Source organism: Ischnura elegans, chromosome 6 (genome assembly GCF_921293095.1).
Source record: "Ischnura elegans chromosome 6, ioIscEleg1.1, whole genome shotgun sequence".
Lineage (NCBI taxonomy): Eukaryota > Metazoa > Arthropoda > Insecta > Odonata > Coenagrionidae > Ischnura > Ischnura elegans.
Genome location: NC_060251.1, coordinates 33428462 through 33451902, shown reverse-complemented (window position 1 = coordinate 33451902; position 23441 = coordinate 33428462). Strand labels below are relative to the sequence as shown.

At 37.9% G+C, this 23441-nt stretch overlaps 3 protein-coding genes across 3 annotated transcripts; all 3 read right to left on the bottom strand.

The window, feature by feature from the left end:
- Positions 1-495: 495 nt before the first annotated feature.
- LOC124160304 (cuticle protein 19-like) lies at positions 496-3854 on the bottom strand. Its single transcript, XM_046536135.1, has 3 exons — positions 3802-3854; positions 2289-2555; positions 496-1110 (listed from the first exon to the last, which is right to left on the bottom strand). Exons 2-3 carry the CDS (start codon positions 2553-2555, stop codon positions 823-825), a joined length of 555 nt encoding a protein of 184 aa, XP_046392091.1. The 5' UTR covers positions 3802-3854; the 3' UTR covers positions 496-822.
- A 4714-nt stretch (positions 3855-8568) lies between these two features.
- On the bottom strand, positions 8569-11787 carry LOC124160305 (cuticle protein 19-like). The gene is made up of 3 exons (XM_046536136.1): positions 11740-11787; positions 10321-10587; positions 8569-9167 (listed from the first exon to the last, which is right to left on the bottom strand). Exons 2-3 carry the CDS (start codon positions 10585-10587, stop codon positions 8898-8900), a joined length of 537 nt encoding a protein of 178 aa, XP_046392092.1. The 5' UTR covers positions 11740-11787; the 3' UTR covers positions 8569-8897.
- Positions 11788-17937: 6150 nt separating this feature from the next.
- Positions 17938-20270, bottom strand: LOC124160301 (cuticle protein 19-like). Its single transcript, XM_046536132.1, has 3 exons — positions 20209-20270; positions 19405-19671; positions 17938-18563 (listed from the first exon to the last, which is right to left on the bottom strand). The coding sequence occupies exons 2-3, from the start codon at positions 19669-19671 to the stop codon at positions 18258-18260; spliced, it is 573 nt and encodes a 190-aa protein (XP_046392088.1). The 5' UTR covers positions 20209-20270; the 3' UTR covers positions 17938-18257.
- Positions 20271-23441: the final 3171 nt, after the last annotated feature.

Below are 23441 nucleotides of genomic sequence, written 5' to 3'. Positions count from 1 at the left end.
TATTCTGTGTTATAGGCTTAAGAAATTGTTCGTTGTGGGATATAAACCAATTGCCATCGCCTAGAATGCTACCCATTGTTGGCAATGCTAGACATTGGAAATTCTAAGCATCTGGGGTGTGTACTGTAGTTGTTAGACGTTATTTCAATTGCAGTGTAAGTACATAGTTTTTATGTGGCTGTGCTTAGAGTCTCGGAGGAATAAAAAATCCAAGTTTCTGCGAGCTACAAGTAAAAATCAGAGTACCATGCAGTGTAGCGTTAAAATAGCTTGAATATCAATTGACCACACGTACATTGTTCATCAGTCATGAGAAAACATCACTCAAGCATGATTGGGGCCAGTGGTGGATCCAGGATAGGGACAATTGGGGGCTAAATGGGAGTTATCTCCCTAGGAGCTAGGAAGTGCTAATCTGCCTTTCAATTTTATCCCCGGCTGGGAAAACTAACTAGGATTAGGTAACCAAATTACACATTTTTAAAAAGAAAAAACTATTAATTAATGACGTTTATTGTCTCAAAAGAGAAAACAACATGCAATATATACATATGAACATAACCTCGTCCAACAAAAAAATATATGTACATTCAAGAAAAAATGTGCTTGATTCATACATTGACATTGTTCAGGTGCCCCTGCCACATTATTAAATGACGACGACGTCAATGACTGGATGCATAGTGATGAATCAATGGACGCGATCGAGGTAAAAAATGGATGAGCTCCTATGAGGTTACAACACCGCATCAATACCACCAGAAGGATGAGCAGTAATGTAAGGTGCTGATTTCTTCGGTGGGTGATTCAAGTCCTACGTTCTCAGTAGTGGCCGTAGTGGTTCAGGACTGGTGCGTGGTGCACGATGGGTGCTACGACTGCGACCTTCTTGACTTGCTGTGGGTGCGCGGCGTGTCCTTTCCTCTCGACGACGGCCTGGAATCCGCTGTGCTTGTCGACAGTGTAGTGGACGGTGAGGATGGTGCCATCGGGCTCGTTGACCGTGTAGTATCCCCTCGTGTTGTCTCCATCGCGCTCCTCATGCTGGCTCTTCACATCACCGGTGTGCTTATCCTCCACGCCGTACTCGTATTGATACTTGGGATGTGCCTGAAACGACAATTTTCCAATAATCAGCCATTTTACTTTTTGAGTGAGGAAATATATACGATTTCTACAAATGCGTTATGTGCAACGCCCTCTATCCTCATATCGTACCATATCTCTTGCCCATTCGACATTATCCCTCGTTATTGAATTTCCACTTCTTACATTTATTCATAGTTACTTTTGATTTACCATTAGAATGAAGACGGTGTATAACGCTACCAATTGATTGCATTAAATTTTTTTTCGCTCGAATTTCACTCGCGAGAGAAATCCAAGGATTGGTTTAATTAATCTAGTAATAAATTACAAAATAATCGAAAACCATCCTTATCAATTTTAATTTTTGCACCTGCGTAATAGGTTAGGGTTCCATGGTCCCTACTACCTCAGATAACATTCCTTGCTGTATTAAAGCTTCATGTGAATTCATGTATCCCACTCAATTAGTCTGGTATCCTGACGAATTTTTTGTCCTAAACGGATATTATCGTTTTGATGTAATAAAAATGACGAAATATGGTGACTTGAGGAGCGAGAATAAAGGATTCTATTCGTTGATGCAGATGTCTTACTTTTCTGGGATTTGAGCCATAACGTGTTAAGTCAGTGGTGCGTTTTTTCCTTCTCCTTCCCCTTTCTCACCCATTGCAGTCATTTTCAGTATATATAGAGATGGTATTGACCTTCACAAATCCATCCCCCTCCGAGTTTTAAGCCTTCTGTGTTAAATTTCACCCTACTATCTCGTCCTCGGTTAACATTGGAGTTTGACCAAATCAACCTATGGGATAAGTATAAACCTAAAAACTTCTCTCTTACAAATTGAAACCTCAACGTAAACTGCCCGTTGGTTTAACAGCCTCCTCTGTGATCTCTTATAACAGTCGTGTTCATATAGGAAACATTACTTGGTAAAAATAAATCTGATTAATCTCCTGTCCGTGCGGGATCTGAACCCAATCGGTTAGACCAAAGGTTTGTGTTTGAATCATTTAAGATTATGCTTAGTGGGAAAAACTTTCACACAACATTCAGATGACTTATCAATAGCGATTAAATTCCCAAAATCCAAAGTCTTCCTTTCCTCCGATGCATTATCTTCTTTGGAATTATCTCAAGCGGTTCACGCAATCACTCCAGTGGTATATTCCTCCTCCCATTTTTTTTCGAATACTCACGAAGTAGTCGATCTGGTGTTCGACTTGCTTTCCGATGGCGAGCACGGGTGCGACCACCTTGGCGATGGGAGCTACTGCAGCTACTTTGGCGACGACCGGAGCCGCGTATCCGTAGCCGTGGCCCGTGTATTGGCTGTAGCCGTTGGCAGCGCCGCCGTGACCACCGTAAGAACCCTGGCTGAAGGACGAAAAGGATGATGCGCCACCGTGATGCTGAGCAGTGCAGACGGCCAGTGCGAGGGCGAGGAAGGCAAGGCGGGCGAACATCTGGAAAAAGGGGAGAAGACAAAGATTGTAATAATGTTTAACATGAATCATATACCATAAATAAAAGAGTAGAAGGACGAGGAAATATCGTAGACGTTCGAGATGCGAATGTGGAGGTGAATGGAGATCGTGAAGTGTACGCAGAGGAAAGGACAAAATGCTGGACTCGGTGGGTGAGAAGAGGAGATTTACAATGGATATGACGACGCAGACGGTGTGGAAGGAACGTTTGGTAAACAGCTGTTATATACTTAACTTGAATGAAATTTTTAAATAAACGGGGAAAGTGGAGAAGAAGCATAGGATTAACATGTGGAATATCACAATTTTCCTAACTTTAAATTGGACCAAATTGGAAAAGGATAGTAAATGCCCCATGCTCTAAGCTACTTCAACCAGTAGCTATTCATAGTACATCAATGAAATTCCTCAAATATTATGGTGAGATAAAGAAATAGATCAGAGTTTACAGCTTTAGAATTAATCTTAGAATAAATATCCTAACTAATTTTTCCACCGGTGAGTCAATTTTTTAATGTCAGTTGCAGTAGAAAGATTTATAACTCTTGCATCGCTGTGGAGTTGCAAACGTTGATGTGACCGATTTTATTCATTGAATAGTATTTGAAAGGTTTAAGAGTTGAAAGGGTTGATCATTTGATTCCTCAAGGCGTTAAATCCTATAAACAAACGGTGGATTAAATTCATTAAATAATACGTCACGAAATGTAACCGGAGTCTTGCATAAAATATATTTTGACAAATTTTGTAATAATTAACTATTAAATTTCAATGGATTCAATGATGAAGTATTATATGATAAAATATCGGTAGGTTCTTTTAGCGAGAAATACTTAGGCATATTAATTTCAGGCCTTTGCATACCTGCATTACCTTTTTTACTTAGCGTTCTCTGTGCATAAACTCAGATCTCTATCAAAAATCAGGTTACAGTTGGGGCCGTCAAGTATTTCAATATTAAATATTATTAGGTTTATATAGCTAAGGTACATTAATTTTAGGTCCAAGCATACCAGCAATACTTTTCTTACATAGTTAATTAGTGAATTCGTTTCTCTCTCCTTACTTAGCTCCCGGTTAGGACCGACAACTATTGGAAAAAGCTTCCAGGAAAACTTTCATCAAGGGTTGACGATTTTTCAATACCTAAAGTGATTTTATATTTTAAATGTAGGTACCCTTAACCAGCGCAGCTATTACACAGCCTTTCATTAAGGATACTTACCTTGGTTCTGGTAAAATTCAGATACGCCACTTGGTGTGATTCCTCGAGAGAGTGCGTCGTTTGATGTTTTGTCCCGTGGTCAGGGCACTTATATATACCGGCGTAGTCAGGTGTCGCATTCGGGGCGGGGTTTCCGAACCTGCTATCCTAAGACCACGCTCACAAACCATCGTCTCGTCGGATCCTTTCCCTGCGCCGTTTAGCGATCTCTGGGTGGGGTGAAAGAGTGGATTTGAGGGGTGTGGATGCTTAGTTGGGCAACGTCCGCGTGATTCTAATACTTGTTCCGTATCCCAGTGAGTGGAAGGAGTGATAAAAATGAAAGGTGTAAGCAACACGAAGGGAGACTTTTGACACATATTTCCTTACATAGATTTCTGGTATGTAGTAAAGTAATTGGGGAGGTGACGCACAGTTACGCCAAGAGGGAAAGGAAAGAATTAAATGATAAAGAAAGGTCCCCTTTCTCACCTTTTGATTACACGATTCACTCAGTAATTCAATCCGGATGCTGGTTAGTGTGGGTGCAGGTAAAGATAGCTAGTGACTTGAAATAAACGGTGCTTTAAAATATGCATGATGCATATAAGGGTATCCTCTTGAGTGTCGGGAATGAAGAAAGCTATGAGAGGTAAAATAATACAATTTTTTATTGTTTTTCAAAGTACTCTCCACGATAGCCTATGCGCTTGTGCATTCGATGGAACCAGTCATAACATTTATTCCCAGCCGAAATAGGGGTAGTCAAAATGGCTGTTTTGTAGGCATCAACCGCTTCTTCAGACGTCTGTAAGCGCTTTCCTCGTAGCATATTCTTGATTCTGGGAAATGTGAAAAAATCATTGGGGCTTAAGTCCGGGCGGTATGGAGGATGATCAAGAATTTCGACGTTTTACAGTTCCAAAAAACGACTTTATGACTCAAGCGGTGTGTGAGCTTGTATTGTCATGATGGAGCGTAATGCGTCGATTTGGGTTATCTTTCCGAAGCTCGGCGATCACTTCCGGCAAAAAACGGTCGTATACCATTGAGCATTAACTGTTTTTTGATTTCCAAGAGCAATCGTCGCTACATGCCCTGATTTCGCTAAGAAAGACGCGACCATTTTCTTGGAAACGTTGTGAGAGCGAAAAATTTCTGTCGGTTTGAGCTCACTTTGGAAAACCCATACTGAATTTTGGCGTTTTTATTCAGACTTGTAGCTATGGATCCATTATTTATCACCACTTACGATGTTGTGAACGTGCTTTCATGCTCCTGAGTTGGATCGTTATAGAGTATTTCGACATCATTTGACTCGAGCTGCTTTCTGTTCTTCTGTGAGGAGGCGCGGTACAGCAGGAAACCAATTTTTCAACACTCAACTCTTCGTTTAAGATCTTTTGAACTGAGGTCCCTGAGATTTCCTATGATGCCTGAATCTCACTGTATGTAACATAACGATCTTCCATAATCATGTTACGTACGGCATCCACGTTTTCTTGAGTGACGGCGGTAAATAATGAATACAGCTGAAAATTTTATCATACTTCCGGGTCATGTCTAACCACGCTATAAAAAAGTGTTGAAAACTGAATTCTCGTAACCTGCAAATTTATAATGTTTCCCAATGACCTGAACACACATCGAATTTTATTTTTTTAAGAAAATGTTTCAACATCAGACAAACTTAACTATGATCGCTTAAGGTGAAAATTATCATCATTATTGGTTAAAAACCCTATGATTGGTTTGATGCAGCTTTACAATCATTTCTCTCCCCAGCTCATATTTTCAAAACATACTTATTTCTTCTCTTTCACATCCCTTTTTACCTGTTCATGACTTCATTCCATTTCGTACTACGACTTGGGAAATTTGACACGCCACCATTTTAAAACTATCAGGCCGATGTTAATGAAACTTTGCATGGGCATTAACCAACTCAAAACGTTGTTTATAAACACCATTTATAGTTGCTAGATTATATGAAACGTTCTATTCCCGACACTTAAAAGACAGTTAAAAGTAATACTTCAAGTACCATGCAATGTAGCGGCTAGATTACTGGAAACTAATATATCATACCCACACTGACAATAACTCAGGGGAAATCTTCACTCAGTGATAATAGGGATTAAGCGTGATGGAGACGGAATCAACCTCCTCCTGTTATGCTTCTTTCGTTTTCTATTTCTCTCTCTACGAACAACCGTTCTAAACTTTAAAATAAACATAGTTTTATTAAAATATATTTGATAATCGAGTCTAATCTAGGTGTGTTCCTCAGAGGCATAAATGGTAAGGTACCTTCATGACCCGTAGATGTCTATTGATCCGGATTCTCGCCACTTTGAAAAATATCTCCTCTTTTCTGTTCGAAAATGGCACTAACTTGAATACATCGTGGAGATCAATTAAATGGTTTATTGCCTGTTTTTTACGCGACACTACCGTGATCTCCAGAAAAACGCAATGCAAATCCGAAAAAGGACTTGATATGAAGTGGAGATATCCATGAGGCCACGTATTTTTCATTTCTTTCTATTTTTTTCTTTAAGAAGTCTGAACTTTTTTGAATGATGCCTTGAAATATAAGGGATATTTAACCGCATATAGCTAAAAACCATGCGATAACTTTAGATAAGAGTCATACAGTTCATTTTTAGTTCAAATATTTGGTTTACTTCTCGTATGATATAATATATCCAATAAAATACAATGTTTTAGTCAAATTACCATAAAAGCCTCTTAATATAAAAAACCATTTAATGACATAAATCAAAATACTGATTAATATCAAGCAGCTGTCGAATGAATGTGAAGTGTGGGTCCCTGCCAGGAAAATTTTTAAAGGTGTAAGCATTTTTATTCATTTATTTTCCACTTGGGATTTACTTATTATTATTGCTTAGACGGGATTATCTCTATCAAATTTTATTATTACTGCGGTCAAAATGGCTGCAGTAACAGTCATTGAGACATTCTTGATTGGCTTACAAAGTTAGCTCTAGTGTTAAGGTCATAATTACTTTTATTCTCTCCCTTCTCTGAATCAATCCATCCATAAACTTGCCGTAAATTAACGCCTTTTGCTTAATGAACACAAGAAGTCTTTAGTTACGAAAAAGTTCTTATTTTATGGGTCGCTTGAATACTTTAAAAAAAGTTAACTATCGGTGATTTGTGATAGAAACTAGCATTGGATTTTGTAAGCTGTATTGGCTATTTGAGTACTCTGGCATGCGAACATTATTCCCACCGGTAATTATACCAATATAATTACAATTAAGCATCAACCCAGGATGTTCATCTGCTGTGTGTAAGGATGCAGGTCCACCAATACATTGAATCTGATTAAATACCATAAATACTGCATCATTAGATAATCCGCGAAGTTTAGCATAATCTAGGACAAATTCCAGGAAACTTCACAGAAAATTTGCCGACCCACCATTTCATAATAAAGCGTCAATTATTGGAAATAACACTTTACATTACTCAACTTTCTTATTCCGGAAAGGATCGGGTAGAACTTATGAGCCAAGGAAAATACGGTGAATGTTCATAATTTCTAAATCTCATGTTAAAAGGGTTTTATAATAACCATTCTTGATTTATTTTGCTGTTGGTTAGCCATTTTTAGTCCTTATTTTTGCCCTAATGATCGTCTCTGGTGGGCAGATAATTCAACACTGGGCGAACATATCATAGACTGAAGAGCATCATACCTAACGATGTTTTCCGTCCTTATATTTATTACAACGGCACGGAATTTGATATTTCCATCGCCAAAAAATGTATTTATTGCCTTAATGCTCACTTTTGCTACCAAGTTACTTATCATTCCTTTTTTTATTATTCCCTTTTAAATATACCAACCCTATAAATTTATTTTTCTGCATTTAAAAAAGTAATAATATTATCCGGTTTATTCATCTTGAGCTACCATTTAAGTTAATATGCAAAGGAAAACATAATTTTATGTTGCTTAACCGTGCCCTGATTGTGAAAAATGAAATACGATTCAGAGAATTTTCCAACCATTGTTTCGGAATTATCATGTTTTCGTAATTCGTATTACCCTCTGCATTTAATCCGTCATTAGGAAGAAAGGAATTCCTCATCAATCGCTTACTTTCTTCTACTAGGTTGGATATTCGTTTTCAGTACCAATATTTTCGGGTGCTTTCTGTTATTGTTAATATTGTTGCAGAAACATGGTCTGATGAAGCACTTTCGGTACACATCAGAGGGATTGATCGATAATCGTAAAAAAGGCTGTCGTATCGTCGTCGTAGCCGAATCTTTTAAAAATTTTATTTATCACTTTTTTTCTTTTTTTTGGCATAAATTTTTCCATTACATACTCGTTACATTATTTGGATCTGACACTTTAATTTCATAAATTAAATTTCTCATATTTTTCATGATTTGCTGTTTTTTATTTTCAAAGTACCCATAGTTGGTTATGGTGCCAGATACTTGAGTGTGGCGATGAAAAAAAGTAAAAATAAAAAACACGACTTGAAACACATGTTCTATTTATATAAGAATTTGAAGAATTATTAGAATATGCTACGCATATTAACACTGAGTCAGAACTATGTATCTTTTCATAGTTATAAAGATGAGTTTTTGGCTAAGTTATTTTTTTGTTCTCAATAGCTATCTTTGAAACAACTCCATTGTCTTTCACAAATTTCTCAATCATATAGAGAGTTGACTCAACATAAATAGGAAAAGGTAAAGTAAATACATTTCTGAATCAATAAAAAATGCCGTGTATATTTTACTTAATGACGTTTATTGTCTCAGTAAGGGAAACAACATGTAATATGTACATATGAACAAATCCTCGTCCAACAACAAATATATTTGCGCATTCAACAATAAATGAGCTTGAATTATACATCAGGAAGTCATTAATCAGGTACCTCTGCAGCATTCCCACATGGCGTCAATGACTAGATGCATAATGATGAATCGATGGACGCGTGCGAAGTAAACAATCAATGAGCTCCTTTGCAGTTATAACACTGCAACAATACCACCAGAGGGATGAGCTGAAATTTCTGGTGATGATTCATTTGGTGGCTTATTCAAATAGTACGTTTTCAATAGTGGCCGTAGTGGTTCAGGACTGGTGCGACGACTGCGACCTTCTTGACTTGCTGTGGGTGCGCGGCGTGTCCTTTCCTCTCGACGACGGCCTGGAATCCGCTGTGCTTGTCGACAGTGTAGTGGACGGTGAGGATGGTGCCATCGGGCTCGTTCACGGTGTAGTATCCCCTGGTATTGTCTCCGTCGCGCTCTTCATGCTGGCTCTTGACGTCACCGGTGTGCTTATCCTCCACGGCGTACTCGTATTGGTACTTAGGAGGAGCCTGGAGTGAGAATTTTCTTTCATTAGCCATCACCTTCTATCATTGAATCATTAAATACACCATTGATACTTAGTAGTTTCATGTAATTGGCCCTATTTCGTATCGTCATGTCGCGTGACAAATTAAAATTAAAACGCGAGTAACTTCAGGTTTTGCAGCGCAGTAGATGCTTTGATTGGGCATAATTTGACTTTCTTTGGAGGAAAACTGAGGGCCCATTACATCACTTTAGCTATTACTAACACTTGTGTGTTATTGGTTCAGAAGTAAATTTATGAATAATAATTTTAAAAATAGGATCAGTATGTTTTTAGTATCAGAAAATCATTGAAAATATTCTTTATCCCAGGAATAAGAACCTCTGCGTCATAGCTGAGAGGTGTGTGCCTTCACCCCGTTATCCGTTATTGCAGTTGTTGTCTATTAGATACACTAGGACCACTTATCCCTCCCAGCCTGGCATCCTCAAACATATGTTTGTTTGAGCTTGACAGTATTATCTTCATTAAAATTCTGCCTCAGATTTGTCTTTTTGTTAGTGTAAATATTTCGTATTTGAGAAATTAAGTATTTGATAGGGTATTCTCTTTAATCCACGAAACATTTAAGCTTTAGTGTTTTAGGTAAACAAGCCAGAAGAAATGACAAAATACTACCGAGTAGGCAGAAGTCGTGCGTGATCGTAAGGGGTAGAAATTACCCAAAGAAATGCATTCCCCACCCAGGGATTCGTGTTTGGAATTATTATTAGCGAGATAAACTCGATCCCCGAATTTCCTGCTAAATTAAAATGGATAGTTTCCAAAACTCCACCTTTTCCCGTGATTGCATCCAGTACCTCATTTGATTCCAATGAGAGCTGAATACTCCGTTATGATATCTTGTCATGATTTCCAGCCTCCGTTATGATCCCTGATTACAGTTTCAGTCATATCTAAGGCTTTAGGAGGCCAAAGCTTTGTGTTGGAATCGTTTTAGATTGTTTTTGGTGAGAAAAACTGTTATGCAGTAAAAAGATGACTTATTCAAAGCGATTTAGTCGCCCAACGCTGCAGTCTTTTCCATCTATATCATAATCTTTAAAATTATCTCGAGGGTTTCACGCAACCACCCCAGTGGTATAGTCTTTCTACCACTTTTTTCAAATACTCACGAAATAGTCGATCTGGTGTTCGACTTGCTTTCCGATGGCGAGCACGGGTGCGACTACCTTGGCGATGGGTGCTACGGCAGCGACTTTGGCGACGACCGGAGCTGCGTATCCGTAGCCATGGCCCGTGTACTGGCTGTAGCCGTTGGCAGCACCTCCGTGACCACCGTACGAACCCTGGCTGAAGGACGAGTAGGAGGAGGCAGCACCGTGATGCTGAGCATTGCAGACGGCGAGCGCGAGGGCGAGGAAGGCAAGGCGGGCGAACATCTGGAAACAGGAGAAAGGCCAAAGATATTGAAGAACTTGAAAAATATACTATAGAGGGTAGGCCGAGAATGAGAATAAACCCTAGACGTTTGACATATGTGTGTGTGTGTGGAGGAGGAGAATGAAGAAGATGAAGGATATGTAGATAAAGGGAATTACAAAATGCTATACGCGATGAGACACTAGAGGAAACCTATGATGGAGATACAGAAAAAAACGGTGTGGATGTGGTGTGTAACTCTTGGCTGTTATATGCTAAACACCCCTTGGTACGGTATCTTTTTAATAATTGGGGAAAGATGAGGCGAAAAAAGAACAAAAGGCAATTCTTCTTTTGATATACCGAGCCAAATTATGAGGGGGGAGAGTGGATCGGATTATTTAGTTAATAGTCTATTTAAAGCAATCTAAACCTTCAGGTAATTATTTTCCATCAATGAAATAGCTGTGGAAGTATGGTGAACTGTAGATAAAGATCATAATTTGTACAATTAAAATAAATCATATCCAATTTTTTGATCTGTGAGTCCATTATTTTGGATATTACATTTAGTTGACCGAACAACTAGCTCCTGCATCGCAGCAGAGGTTGAAAAAATGGTGTAATTTTATTTCATAAATCATCCTTGAATGCTTTGAAGAAATGCAGAGTTTAATTGTATGACTACTTGAAAAGTTTCAGCGATGAAATGTAGGTTAAAATATTAATTAATCTTAAATTATACGCCAATGATCACGAGATATCTCCTAAGTCTTCAACCCTTGCATTTTCATGAAAGAGAATATATTTTGACTAATTTTTTAATAACCAATATTGCAATGAAAGCGATGATGAAGTGTTATATTGTCAAATACCAGTTGGTTTATCGATCTAAAAATGATTAGGCATATCCCTTGTAATCCCTAGCATACCTGAATTACTTTTCTAACATAGTGAAGTAAGTTCTCTCCCTCAACTTCTTTCCCAGTTACAGCCGGTAAGTATGAAAAATGCTTGTAGGAAAGCGCTCATTGAGGGTAAACATAAGTTTCGCATCGAAGTAAATTATTACAACAGTGGATACACCTAACCGGCGCAACTATTTGAAGTAATAAAATTTTTAGGGAGTATAGGTACTCGTTTGAACACAGTCCTTCATCCGGGATACTCACCTTGGTTCTGGTAAAACTCCGAATTCCACTCGGTGTGATTCCTCGAGAGACAGCGTCGTTTGATGCTTTTTCCAGTGATCAGGTCTCATATATATACTGGCGTAGTCAGGTGTCGCACTCGGGGGCGGGGTTTTCTAACGTACTATCAAAAGACCGGCGTCACGTCCGATCCCTTCCCCGCGCCGTTTAGCGATCTCTGGGTGGTGAAAGAGTGGATTAGAGGGGTGTGGATGCTTAATTGGGTAACGTCCGAGCGGTTTTCCCACTTGTTCCGTATCCCAGTGAGTGGGAGGAGTGATAAAAAGGGAAAGGCGTAACCACCACGAGTGGAGACTTTTGACACATTTCTTCTGATGTAGGTTCCTGGCGCGTGAGGTATGCGATTCAGTATTTGGAGAGGAGACCCACAGTTACGCAAAGAGGGAAAGAAAGGAATTAAAGGATATAGATAGATGCCCGTTTTTGGCGTTTCAACCCGAATGCTGGTTTGGATAGCTGTAGGTAGTGATAACTCCACACTTGAAAAAACGGTGCGTTTAATATACTTTATGCCTGAAGATAATAATAATAATAATAAAATGGTTTTATTCGGGCAAGGTTGAGACTAAGAAGTCCCCTCTTCCACCTAACCCCTGATACGTCATTGGTCATGAAATATATATCCTGTCTTGCACCCTTGACTTTGACGTAGGAGGTATTTTGTGTAAATTTTAATGATAAAATTTGCATTTGTAATTAGTTCAATTATGGAGTATAATTTTAAATATCAGTTGCTTTATCAAGTTAAAAACTAAGGAATATTGAGTTTTCAGTCAAACCTTATTCTTACATTACTTTCCTTTGATAGTGAACTGAATTCTATCTAATAACATTGCTCCCGGTTAGATGGTTCTTACGCGGTATGTATATAGTTTTGTTGAAATAACACCCGAGAGGTGTTAAATTTAAACATTTATGGTTGAGGGCTAGTTGTTTTCCTTGAGACACCTCGAGGATCAAGATAATAATTAAATGGGGATTTCTGAAGGCTTCACCCACGACCGGGACCATTAGGCCCAACGTTCTACATAGTAGGCCATCACAATACCTTGAGTAATTGTCAGAAAACCAAGACTGATAAAGAGGCCATGGCTATTATTTATATTCGACAGCGAGAGCGCTGCAAATGAAGTACCCTCCACATAGTCCCCAAAGAGGGATCAGGATATATTCGCAGAAATATATGCCACCGCCGGAATATCAATCTTCGCCCTCGAGTACTGATAAATAGCTATCTAACCTATTCTCCGTAAGCGTTTTCTTGTTTTATCGTTTTATTTTCGGATAAATGAGGTTAGGTGGAGTCTTCTCTTCTACACCCGGTCTCATATCATAAATACATGTATTTGTATCTATAAGTAAACATGTAATGCTAAAACAAAGGAAAATTTGAGAGAATGCAAGAAATAAAACAGAGCAGCAAACAAATGAGGACCTAAAAAAATTAAAATGAATTATAATAATTAATAGATAAATAAAATAAAGGTAAAAAAATTAAAAAAGTATATGTGTTTATTTTCTATAAGAGATTTTTACCCCATTTTGCGTTTGCGTACAATTTAAAAGCCAGGGGGTAAGGAATCAAACGCCCTTTTCAAAAGAAAGAAACTGAAGAAATCCAACCGTCCACAACGAAATGAGGGTTGTGTGCGTGGCTGGAATGGAAAGTGAGATGGATTCAAAAGAGAACGATCAAGGAAGTGACATAGGTCAGTGGAGAAATAGCATATTTGGGAACAAAGAAATGAAATATTGCGAAATATCCACAGAGAAAAATCATTCGCCTTGACCGGGATTCGAACCCGGATCCCTCGATTTCCGGCCGAGTGCTTTAGCCAGTTAAGCTACCGAGGAGTCATTCTCCCCTGTGAAAGTGGCTAGTCCCGGTATAGTTTAATAAATCCAGAGCGAAAACCTCTAGTGTTCAAAGTTCGGGCTTTGCTCTCCGGCTGTGGCGCCATGCGCACGACCTGGACTGCTAGTCGCATCATATGCTCAGCAGTCCATACCACCTTGTCCGGTATAGTCCACAAATTTAGTAGCTTAATTGGCTAAAGCACTCGGCCGGAAATCGAGGGATCCGGGTTCGAATCCCGGTCAAGGCGAATGATTTTTCCTCTGTGGATTTTTCGCACTATTTGTGCATTGCGGGTGACTCCGTAAAAAGTTATCACCGTGGGTAGTCCCGGTATACTTTAATAAATGAAATATTATCTGGCTATAATGCTTTAATTAGGCGTCAGAGAAATGTTGAGGGAAAGGTTTCAAGGATAGGTACTGGGAGTCTAGATATCAGGAAAGGAGAGAATACTAGATCTGAGGGATTGATAGAAGGGAGGCTAGACTTGTATTGACCTCAAAATTGCGAAAACGTATTGCTATAAAGTGTTCATAAAACAGAACTTTTCTTTGTAATAGGTGTCTGAATTCTAAACGTCAACCCTTAAAAAAACGTCCGCCGTAACCACAAATGAATTAACCGTTACACTTTGAAGAAGCTTCCGACACAATAAGGAAACCATGAGTAAATGTTTTACTAAAATGTGCGAAAGGTAGCCAAAATAAGTTTTAATTTTGTAATAAATGATCCGTGAATTCTTCAATAATTTAGCTAATTTAATATTATTTTTTAAATTAATCCTTGTGATATCATTTTTTATTCTTGCAATCATGTTTTAAAAATGTATGGGAATTTTTTCCACTGAGAATACCAAATTATTTAAGAGGAGGTTTTATATCGCAGATTTTTTTTGTATTCGGAAAAAGGACAATAATTTTCGAACGCTATAAAGTTTGTGCCTAACAACAGAGCATTGGAGCAGTCATTTGGCCAAAGGTTGGGCATCAAATGGCCATTTCAAATTTATTTTTATCCGCAAAATAATTTGCGTCAGTGAATTTCCCTAATTTGATTGTTCAATTATACCGATTCAAAATTTACAGAATAGGCTAATAAGTTTCTTTAAAATTTATATATATCTACCTTGGAAGCTGCTGCAAGCGTGTCTACCACAGGTGCAACATGCAAAAAGTGATGGTTTTTTCTTGCAGTCATTTAATGAATGTGAAATTCATAATTGAAAAGTAGAATGCATGGAATTAATTTCCACTTGTTCCTAAGGATTCAGGTAGATTTTACTGTACTGCATAGAAAAATGCAGAAATAACTCTAGCCAATTCCTATCAAACCATTATATCAACTTTAGGCCCTAATGAGGCAAGTCATTTTACACCGTGCGGTCATCGGTTTATAAAAATAACAAGGAAAATGAAAACTGCCCTACATTCAATAAATTAACTAGTTCTCGGTGTCAGTTTAAGTTATATTCTGATTTACGGGCGCAAACAAATATCAGCCGGTTTTCATCAACTAGTATGCTGTATCTTGTTGGAAATGTAAGGAATTAAAAATTTGGAGGCGTATGTTACGGTTATTAGACGTAAATTATATTGCATCGTGGTTTTGTTTTGGAAAAAAGGCAAATCTAAGTGTCCTACAAGTGAGACCTACAAGTAATACTGCAAGTAGCAAGCAATATAGCGTAAGATGAGTCGGAAAATTGTGGATCAACCGCCTATTGGCAATTACCTACTCATGGGAAAACTTCACATGGGAAGCTATTTATGACATATTTAACCCCATTGTGAGTTAAATTAAGACAGGAGTCATAAAAGTTCATTTGCAGCACAAAATATATTCAGTTAGCCTCTCGTATGAACCTATAAATTTAATAAAATCACAAAGTGTGAATCATAACAAAGCAATTTGATGAAATTGGTCAAATAATTGGTTAATATCATGCACCTGATGAATGGAGGTGAGGAGAGGTTCCCTGACGGGAAAAAGGTAAATAAACCAAGCCTTTTTATTCATATAATTTTTACTTGCCACTCAATTTTATTTCTGCCAAGGTAGGCTGACGCTATAGATAAGACGCTCAATAGGTCGAATGGATAACTAAAAATGTCAAATACTTAAGACGAATCCGGAAGACTCATCATGTCTTTTAGACCTTGTCCTATGTTTAAAAGCTAGCTGTTTTACTTGCATTTATTTCCGTGATTAGTTTTCAGGATTATCCATATTCGCTTAAGTCTTTTAACTGTTCTATAAAATTTGAAGGACCTGTTCTAGGTGATGTTTCCGCAAGGTAGCCCACATTCACATTTTAATTTTAATGACCAGAGGTTTTTCTAATCTGTTATTTTTAGAACATTCCATTTCTGGGTTACGTAAGGGAAATTTTTGGATTAATAAAGGAATCAAGCAATTCTATTTTTTCTACTTTTTTATAACTAATCAATTTCTTGCAAGCTGACGCTTGTATTTTTAACTGTACTAGTTTTAGCTGGCATTTTAAAATTTTGTTTTTGATGACTTATCCACCTGTAAAAGCTGGTAGATGTAAATTCATTGATTATATTTGCTTAATATATTTCTAAACTTTTAAAATTTAGTTCCTTCATATCTCTATTACGTTAAACAATCCTTTATATTACTTCTACTGTAAAGATACCTTTTTCTCAACTTATTCGCAACCAAACTCTACAAATGAGGTACCAAAATGCACTGAATTTACCGTAAAGCATGCGACGGCATATCTTACTTACTTAATATTGCTATTGTTTCCTAAAATTGGTTTTTAAAAATAATAAAAAATAATCGATTCCAGCAAGATTGTCCTCATCCCAAGAATACAGTTAACGCCGTCGGATCCCACCATGCCTTTTAATTTGACTCGCAGACAATTTCCCATTAAGGTTTCCTATGCGATGACTATTAACAAGGCCCAGGGTCAGACTTTGCAAAGAGCTAGCTTATTCCTGCCTGACTGTAATCTTTCATGGCCAACTCTATGTAGCATTCTCTCATCTTTTCAAAATATTTTTGTAAATATTAAGGAAAACGCTAAAAAAGTATTATCAGAGGTTAGTGTAATTACTTCCAATGTTGTGTTTAAAGAGGTCCTCTGACTTCAATTTGTACATGAACATTCCAATTAAATTTGTACATAAGACCCTGCCTTTTTTTCTACATTTTAAAATTGGAAACGCGCCTATCCCTCTGTGGACCTGCATTGAAAAGAGCGGGGGAAGCCCGCTGGGAGCGGGCGCATCACGCTTGTCCCTATTAACATTGCCTTGCATTGTATTATTTTCTTTATGAACTGGTGCTTATGGCTGTATCCCTGAAAAACACAAAAGTTGATTTGGAATTACAATGAAACTTCATAAGTGTAATGAGTGTTCAGGGTTTATACGGGTTTTAAAATTTATTTTTACCTCAAATTCCCTCGAAAACAGCTAATTTGGGCCTTTACTTCGGACAACAGCTACTAGCATTGGACGATCACACACATCAATTCCCTAGATAGGTACGACTCGAACCCGTGACCTTCAGCTTGGTAGGCCCGGACTCCTGTATATAGAATCTAACAAAAAAATGCATGGATGAGGATCGAACAAATCAATACATGATCATGACACTTAAGTGCTACCTATTGCGCTACAGAGACTGAGAAATTAAGTATTTATGAATTTGTGATGGAAGCCAGCGTGGAGGATTTGAGTACTCTTTGAAATGAAATCGGTACATCAACCAGTAATTGAGCCGATATGATGATCCTATAACTTCAACTCGGGGAACACATACATAAACTATTCACATGCTATGTGTAAGGAAGCATGTTCGTAAATAGAATATCTACATGTGTCTGATAATTATACACCTTTATGTACACATGGAATATTATTTCCCGCGTTGTATTTTCTTGAATTCATGTCACTTCATGATTTGATGTTCTCTATTGAATTATTTGTGAAATGCTCATTGTTGCTTACGGTAACAGATGTCTTACGTATAGCAAAGAATATATAAGCTGTGAATAGGCAACCACTAGCTAAGAATTATGTTCTATTTATGTAACAATTTGAATGTATAAAAGATTTTGTCGAATATTTTTTGCACATTCACTTCACGTGAGAAAATTATGGCTTTTCATTGTTTCACAAATGAGATTTTTATATACATATTTTGTGTTCCCAATAGCTATCGTTTGAACGTTTCCATTGTCACTTACATATGGAGAAAATTTCTCAATCATGTAGAGCATTGACTGTATCTGACTAGGAAAAGGTAACCAAATGACACTTCTGTAGCAATAAGAAAAGTTATATATATTTTAATTAATGACATTTATTGTCTCAAAAGAGAAAACAACATGCAATATATACATATGAACATAGCCTCGTCCATCAACATTAATTTTTTAAGCATCAGGCAGCCATAGATCATGTGAATTAATGATATTTTTACATGACGCTAATGACTGGATACATAATGATGAATCAATGGACTTGTTCGAGGTAAACAATGGATGAGCTTCAATGCGGTTAGAACACTGCATCAATTCCACCAGAAGGATGAGCTGAAATGTTTGGTGCTAATTTCTTTGGTGGGTGATTCAAGTCCTGCGTTCTCAGTAGTGGCCGTATTGGTGCAGGACTGGTGCGTGATGGATGACTGGTGCGTGGTGCACGATTGGTGCTACGACTGCGACCTTCTTGACTTGCTGTGGGTGGGCGGCGTGTCCTTTCCTCTCGACGACGGCCTGGAATCCGCTGTGCTTGTCGACAGTGTAGTGGACGGTGAGGATGGTGCCATCGGGCTCGTTGACAGTGTAGTATCCCCTGGTATTGTCTCCGTCACGCTCTTCATGCTGGCTCTTGACGTCACCGGTGTGCTTATCCTCAACTGCATACTCGTACTGGTACTTGGGAGGAGCCTGAAGCAATAAAAACCCAATTATTAGCCTTTTACGCGATTAACTTTTAGAATGAGAAAATATTCAAATCTTTTAAAAAAATTATGGAAAAGGCCGTCTATATTAACTCATGTCTGTGCGACGTCTTCCCGTTCTACATTATACATTCTATATCTTCCTTTAATCCATAATTATTCATGCTTTAATATTTGAATTAAGACGGTGTTTTGTATAATCCCACTAATTGTTAGTATAACACTTTCCGGTAAGACATAAGAAAACTTACTCCTCCTGGTGTAATAAGCTCAATCAATATTTCTTTTAGGCTGACATTACTATCCAGAAATGAAAGGAATGTGGCGACCAGCCATCGTCAAAATTTACCTGTATCTCAGAACTGGGAATTCTATCGGAGACTTGAATGCAGTAAAACTTTGATATTTGAGAAAATATATTATTTAAAACGGTCTTCTTATTGCACCCTGAATATTTTGTGTTTTAGCCGTTTGATTTACCAAGAAGTATTCCAGGAGAAAACACAAATTGCGTGCGCTATCATGTCATGATAAGGCATGCGCGATCATAAGCGATAAATATAACTCATAGAAATGCATTCCCTTTCATAGGATTTGAGATTGAACTTATTATTCGTGAGATAAACTCGATATAGGACTTAACTGCGATACATAAGAATGGATCAAGCACCCAAAATGCCGCAGTTCAATCCTCCTGCATCGAATTTTCCTCATTCCATATAATATAAAAATGATAAATCTCATCCCCCAGTGGTAAGTTCTCCCTTTCCCATTTCCCTGAGTACTTCCAGGACGTCATTTGATTCGGGTTGGAGTCGAATACTCACAAAGTAGTCAATCTGGTGTGAGACTTGCTTTCCGATGGCGAGCACGGGTGCGACCACCTTGGCGATGGGAGCTACGGCAGCGACTTTGGCGACGACCGGCACCGCGTATCCGTAGCCATGGCCCGTGTACTGGCTGTAGCCGTTGGCAGCGCCGCCGTGACCACCGTACGAACCCTGGCTGAAGGACGAGTAGGATGAGGCAGCACCATGATGCTGAGCATTGCAGACGGCCAGCGCGAGGGCGAGGAAGGCAAGGCGGAAGAACATCTACAAAAAAGAAAAAAAGAATATTTAGGTATTACCACTGGAAAGCTTGCAATATCAGTTGGTAATGCTTTTTGAATTACGGTATTCTTTATTTTCTAGCGATATTGCATGCTTTGGTGCTATTACTAACTGCAGCACCGTAAAATTAAGGTGAATGTTCACCAACCACTAAAGAATGATTCCCTTCAATTTTTTTTACATCTGAAAAATTCTGCTTTGCCTAAAAATTTTATCATAACAGCGCTTAAAAGAAAAGAAATAGATTGGTTCAGAAATACTATGAGAGAAGGCCATCTTTGTTATGTTGCAATTCGCTCTCGAATGATGCTTAAATTTCTGAAGTTGTTTACCTCAATAGCTGGAAGGTAATTTGATTGTTTAGAATATGTTTAAAACGTTGAGGTCGGCGCGGAATAGATTTGATGGAAATCCTCTAAGGTAATATTCATTTGAGATGACATTGATCGGTTGAATCAAGTAGGTTTTTTAAATATAAAAACCATGGCCAGTAAAATTGAGCGAGATAACCAAACCCACCTTGGTTCTGGTAAAATTCCGATATCCCACTGGGTTACTCTTACTTGTGACTCTTTGAGAGACTCAGTGCGTTTGATGTTTGGTCCTTACGCTGCTCCACGTATATATAGTAGCGCAGTCGTGTTCTCCATTCGGGGGTGGGGTTTTCCGAACGTGCTACCCAGAGACCGCTGTGACAAACCGGCGTCACGTCCGAACCGTTTTCCGATCAACGGGTGGGATGAGGGAGCGACTCCAGGGGTGCGGATTTCAATTGGGCAATGGCCGCACGGATCTCCAACATGTTCCGCATCTGTGTGAGTGGGAGGAGTGATAAAAAGGGAAAGGTATAAACGCCGTGTGTGTTTGGAAGCGTATGACACAAATCTTCCAATATTTTTTTTCCGGCCGAATTCCATCACCGCCTATCGTGAGGAGCAGGAAGGTTTTGCTTCGGCTGCTCATGGGTGGACTTTATGAAATATGTGAGCGGCCGGTCATCGTAGAGCAATGTGGGGTACTTGAAGCAATTAAACGTTGTGATATCAGCGTCCGTTAATTTTATTTTTCATGGAATGAACGGACCGCAGTTGTGATCGCTTCAATACCAACTAACTGTCCATCATCCAATTATTTCCACTTATTTTATCAACGGATAATTCTGATATTCCGAACACTATACTTAGGGAGAGAGTATTTCATGAATGAATTGCATCTAGATATAATTTTCTCAGTTGTTTCATATTTGTTTTTATGATATTTTTTTCGGGATATTAGGTACCATTACCCTGGTGCTAGTTTTTCAAATTAAATTAAAGTATAAAGTGCTCAGCTGATAAACTATTATTGATCTTATTTCACTTGTGATTTAAAGAGAAAAAATTTGGGATTACAATCCTGTTATGCTAAAAGTACCCCATTCTAGTAGAAAAGGTAACTTTAAAAAATCAAGGATTCTGAACTTATGGCATGCTACTAATGAGTTGGTTATTCGACCTAAATAGTCAAATCTATTATAAGTAAACTGCGAAAGTTGGAAAATTTTAACAAGATAACATGGACTATATCTTTTTTAGTTTTTCTACGCTAGGAATGCTGCAAGCCCATACATTTTGCGAAAGATACGAGTTCGCTTGAAAATTCAAGTTTTTGAAATTAAGACATATTTTCGGTGTTTTATGATTTCCACACATGGCATGAATCACAGGAGGTGGAGTTTAAGCATTGTCTAGCCAAAAGTGTGATAGCTTTTAGTGTGTGATAGTCATCAGTTTATGTATGTTCCATAGTTTAAGCGTATTCAAGTACAAGTATCAACAGGTGCTGCTCTTTCATGAGAAAACTAATGCCTTTTAATGGTAGAAGTTATTTGCGTAGCATTTTTTTCTAGTGATTCGTAGAAAAACAAACTATATTTTTGTAATGAATCATTAGTACAAATACTGCAGAAGTAATGAATGATATTCTACTTCATTTTGATCAATTTCAGTAGAATTTAAATAAAATACGTGTCAGTTAGAGCAATTGAAAATTTAATTCATTCCACTGGGTACCAATACCTTTTAAAATTTCGAAAATATTTAATACACCTATTTTATTTTACTGATACCTAATTAGATTATAAAACTTTTTGACCCTTAAAATCAGTTGGCAGATCCAGTAATTAGCGATTGGGTACGCATGACTAGAAAAATTGCTGTTTATAAGTGGTCACGGTTACGTTTATATGTAACCTCGTGACATTCTGTATGTTGATTATTTATTTATGGCCTATTAATGGTGATATTGAGGACTAAAGCCACATCCAGAGTACTAAATATTGGGCAAAAGGGGGTGCTCTTTTTGCCGTTCAAAGGAGAATTTAATGTTTGCCCGTTACTTTGTTAGCATAATCGGGTTAGCATAGTTTTGCTATTCAGGAAATGATGATCACATCAGACTCATGCACTAATTATCCTATTTTGCGCTATCGCAAAAACAAATATCAATAATATCAGCGAAAATTCTTCGTAAATTGTGAATTACACGAGAATAATCAAAGAAGAGTTTGACTCTACAACCTTAATTATATGGTTTTTAAATTATGATTAAAAACAAGGGCAAACATCCTTTGCCTCGCTGTATACCAATTGGCACGATTGATGTAATAGACCATGCGGCATAACTGAAGCAAAAATTCAAGCTGCTTAAAGGGTGAAGTAATGTTTCACCCTTTCCAAGCGAATTTTTGTGATGGACTCTTCGCGGGGACTACACCGAGTAGGTAAATGGGCAATTTCATTTGTGACGGAATTACTTTCAGAGAAAACTATGCAATAGGATATTTCGATAAAATTGTAAAAAAAAACAAAAAAATTGTAAAACTTCTAACTGAGCATGATCAAATAACATTTATGAAGGTGATGTTCATGTACAGAAACAAAATTAACTATCGCAATGCCTAGTTAATATGCCCAAAATTAACATGTGATGGAATTACTGCCGGGTCAACCTCTTGAGTGTAATGATTTCAAACATCTGCAAAACTCTGTGGAACGAAGTATAATTTGAAAACTTTTAACAAGGCTCTGAGTAATGTTTCAAATACTGATTCCATAAAATTCAATCATTTAGCTGTTGATTTATCAAGATAAAATATTTCCAGCCTAAATTTTAATTTGAGATTAAAAGTTGACATTTTCATGGAAATGCCTAAATGCAATGCTGCCGGCAGTTTGGCCAACGATTCTCTACCCGGAACGTCGGCAGCATTATATTTACTTACTCGATGTAGAGTCAGAGAAGAGCTTATCACTGCTTAAAGGATAATTTAGCTGCTCCACTTTATTCTGTTATCCCGTGACATATTTTTCTGGCTTGTATATTGAATTTTTAGTTTGAATTGAAATTTTAAATTTATCGCTTCATTACCGCCGTCATTAGGCATTTGATAATGCTATCTTCTATAATATTTGGTAAAGGGCAAGAATTTCAACGCCCGCTAAAAATTTATAAGCAGTGACATTTCCGTGGAGGATAAAACCTACGGGGAATTAAAGATGCATGCATATCGAAGGATACAATTGGAAGATTTCTGTACCAGTCAATGTCACACCAATTTATGACACCGCAGCCATCAGGTTTCTATGGACGCATCATAAGAAATGGTGAAATTGGCCTTTAAGCATAAAGCCAAAGAAGTGCAATATCACGCTGAGGAAGATACTCAAAACTTCCTCATAGATGCCAACGAGTAGGTGCTGCTCACATTAAAA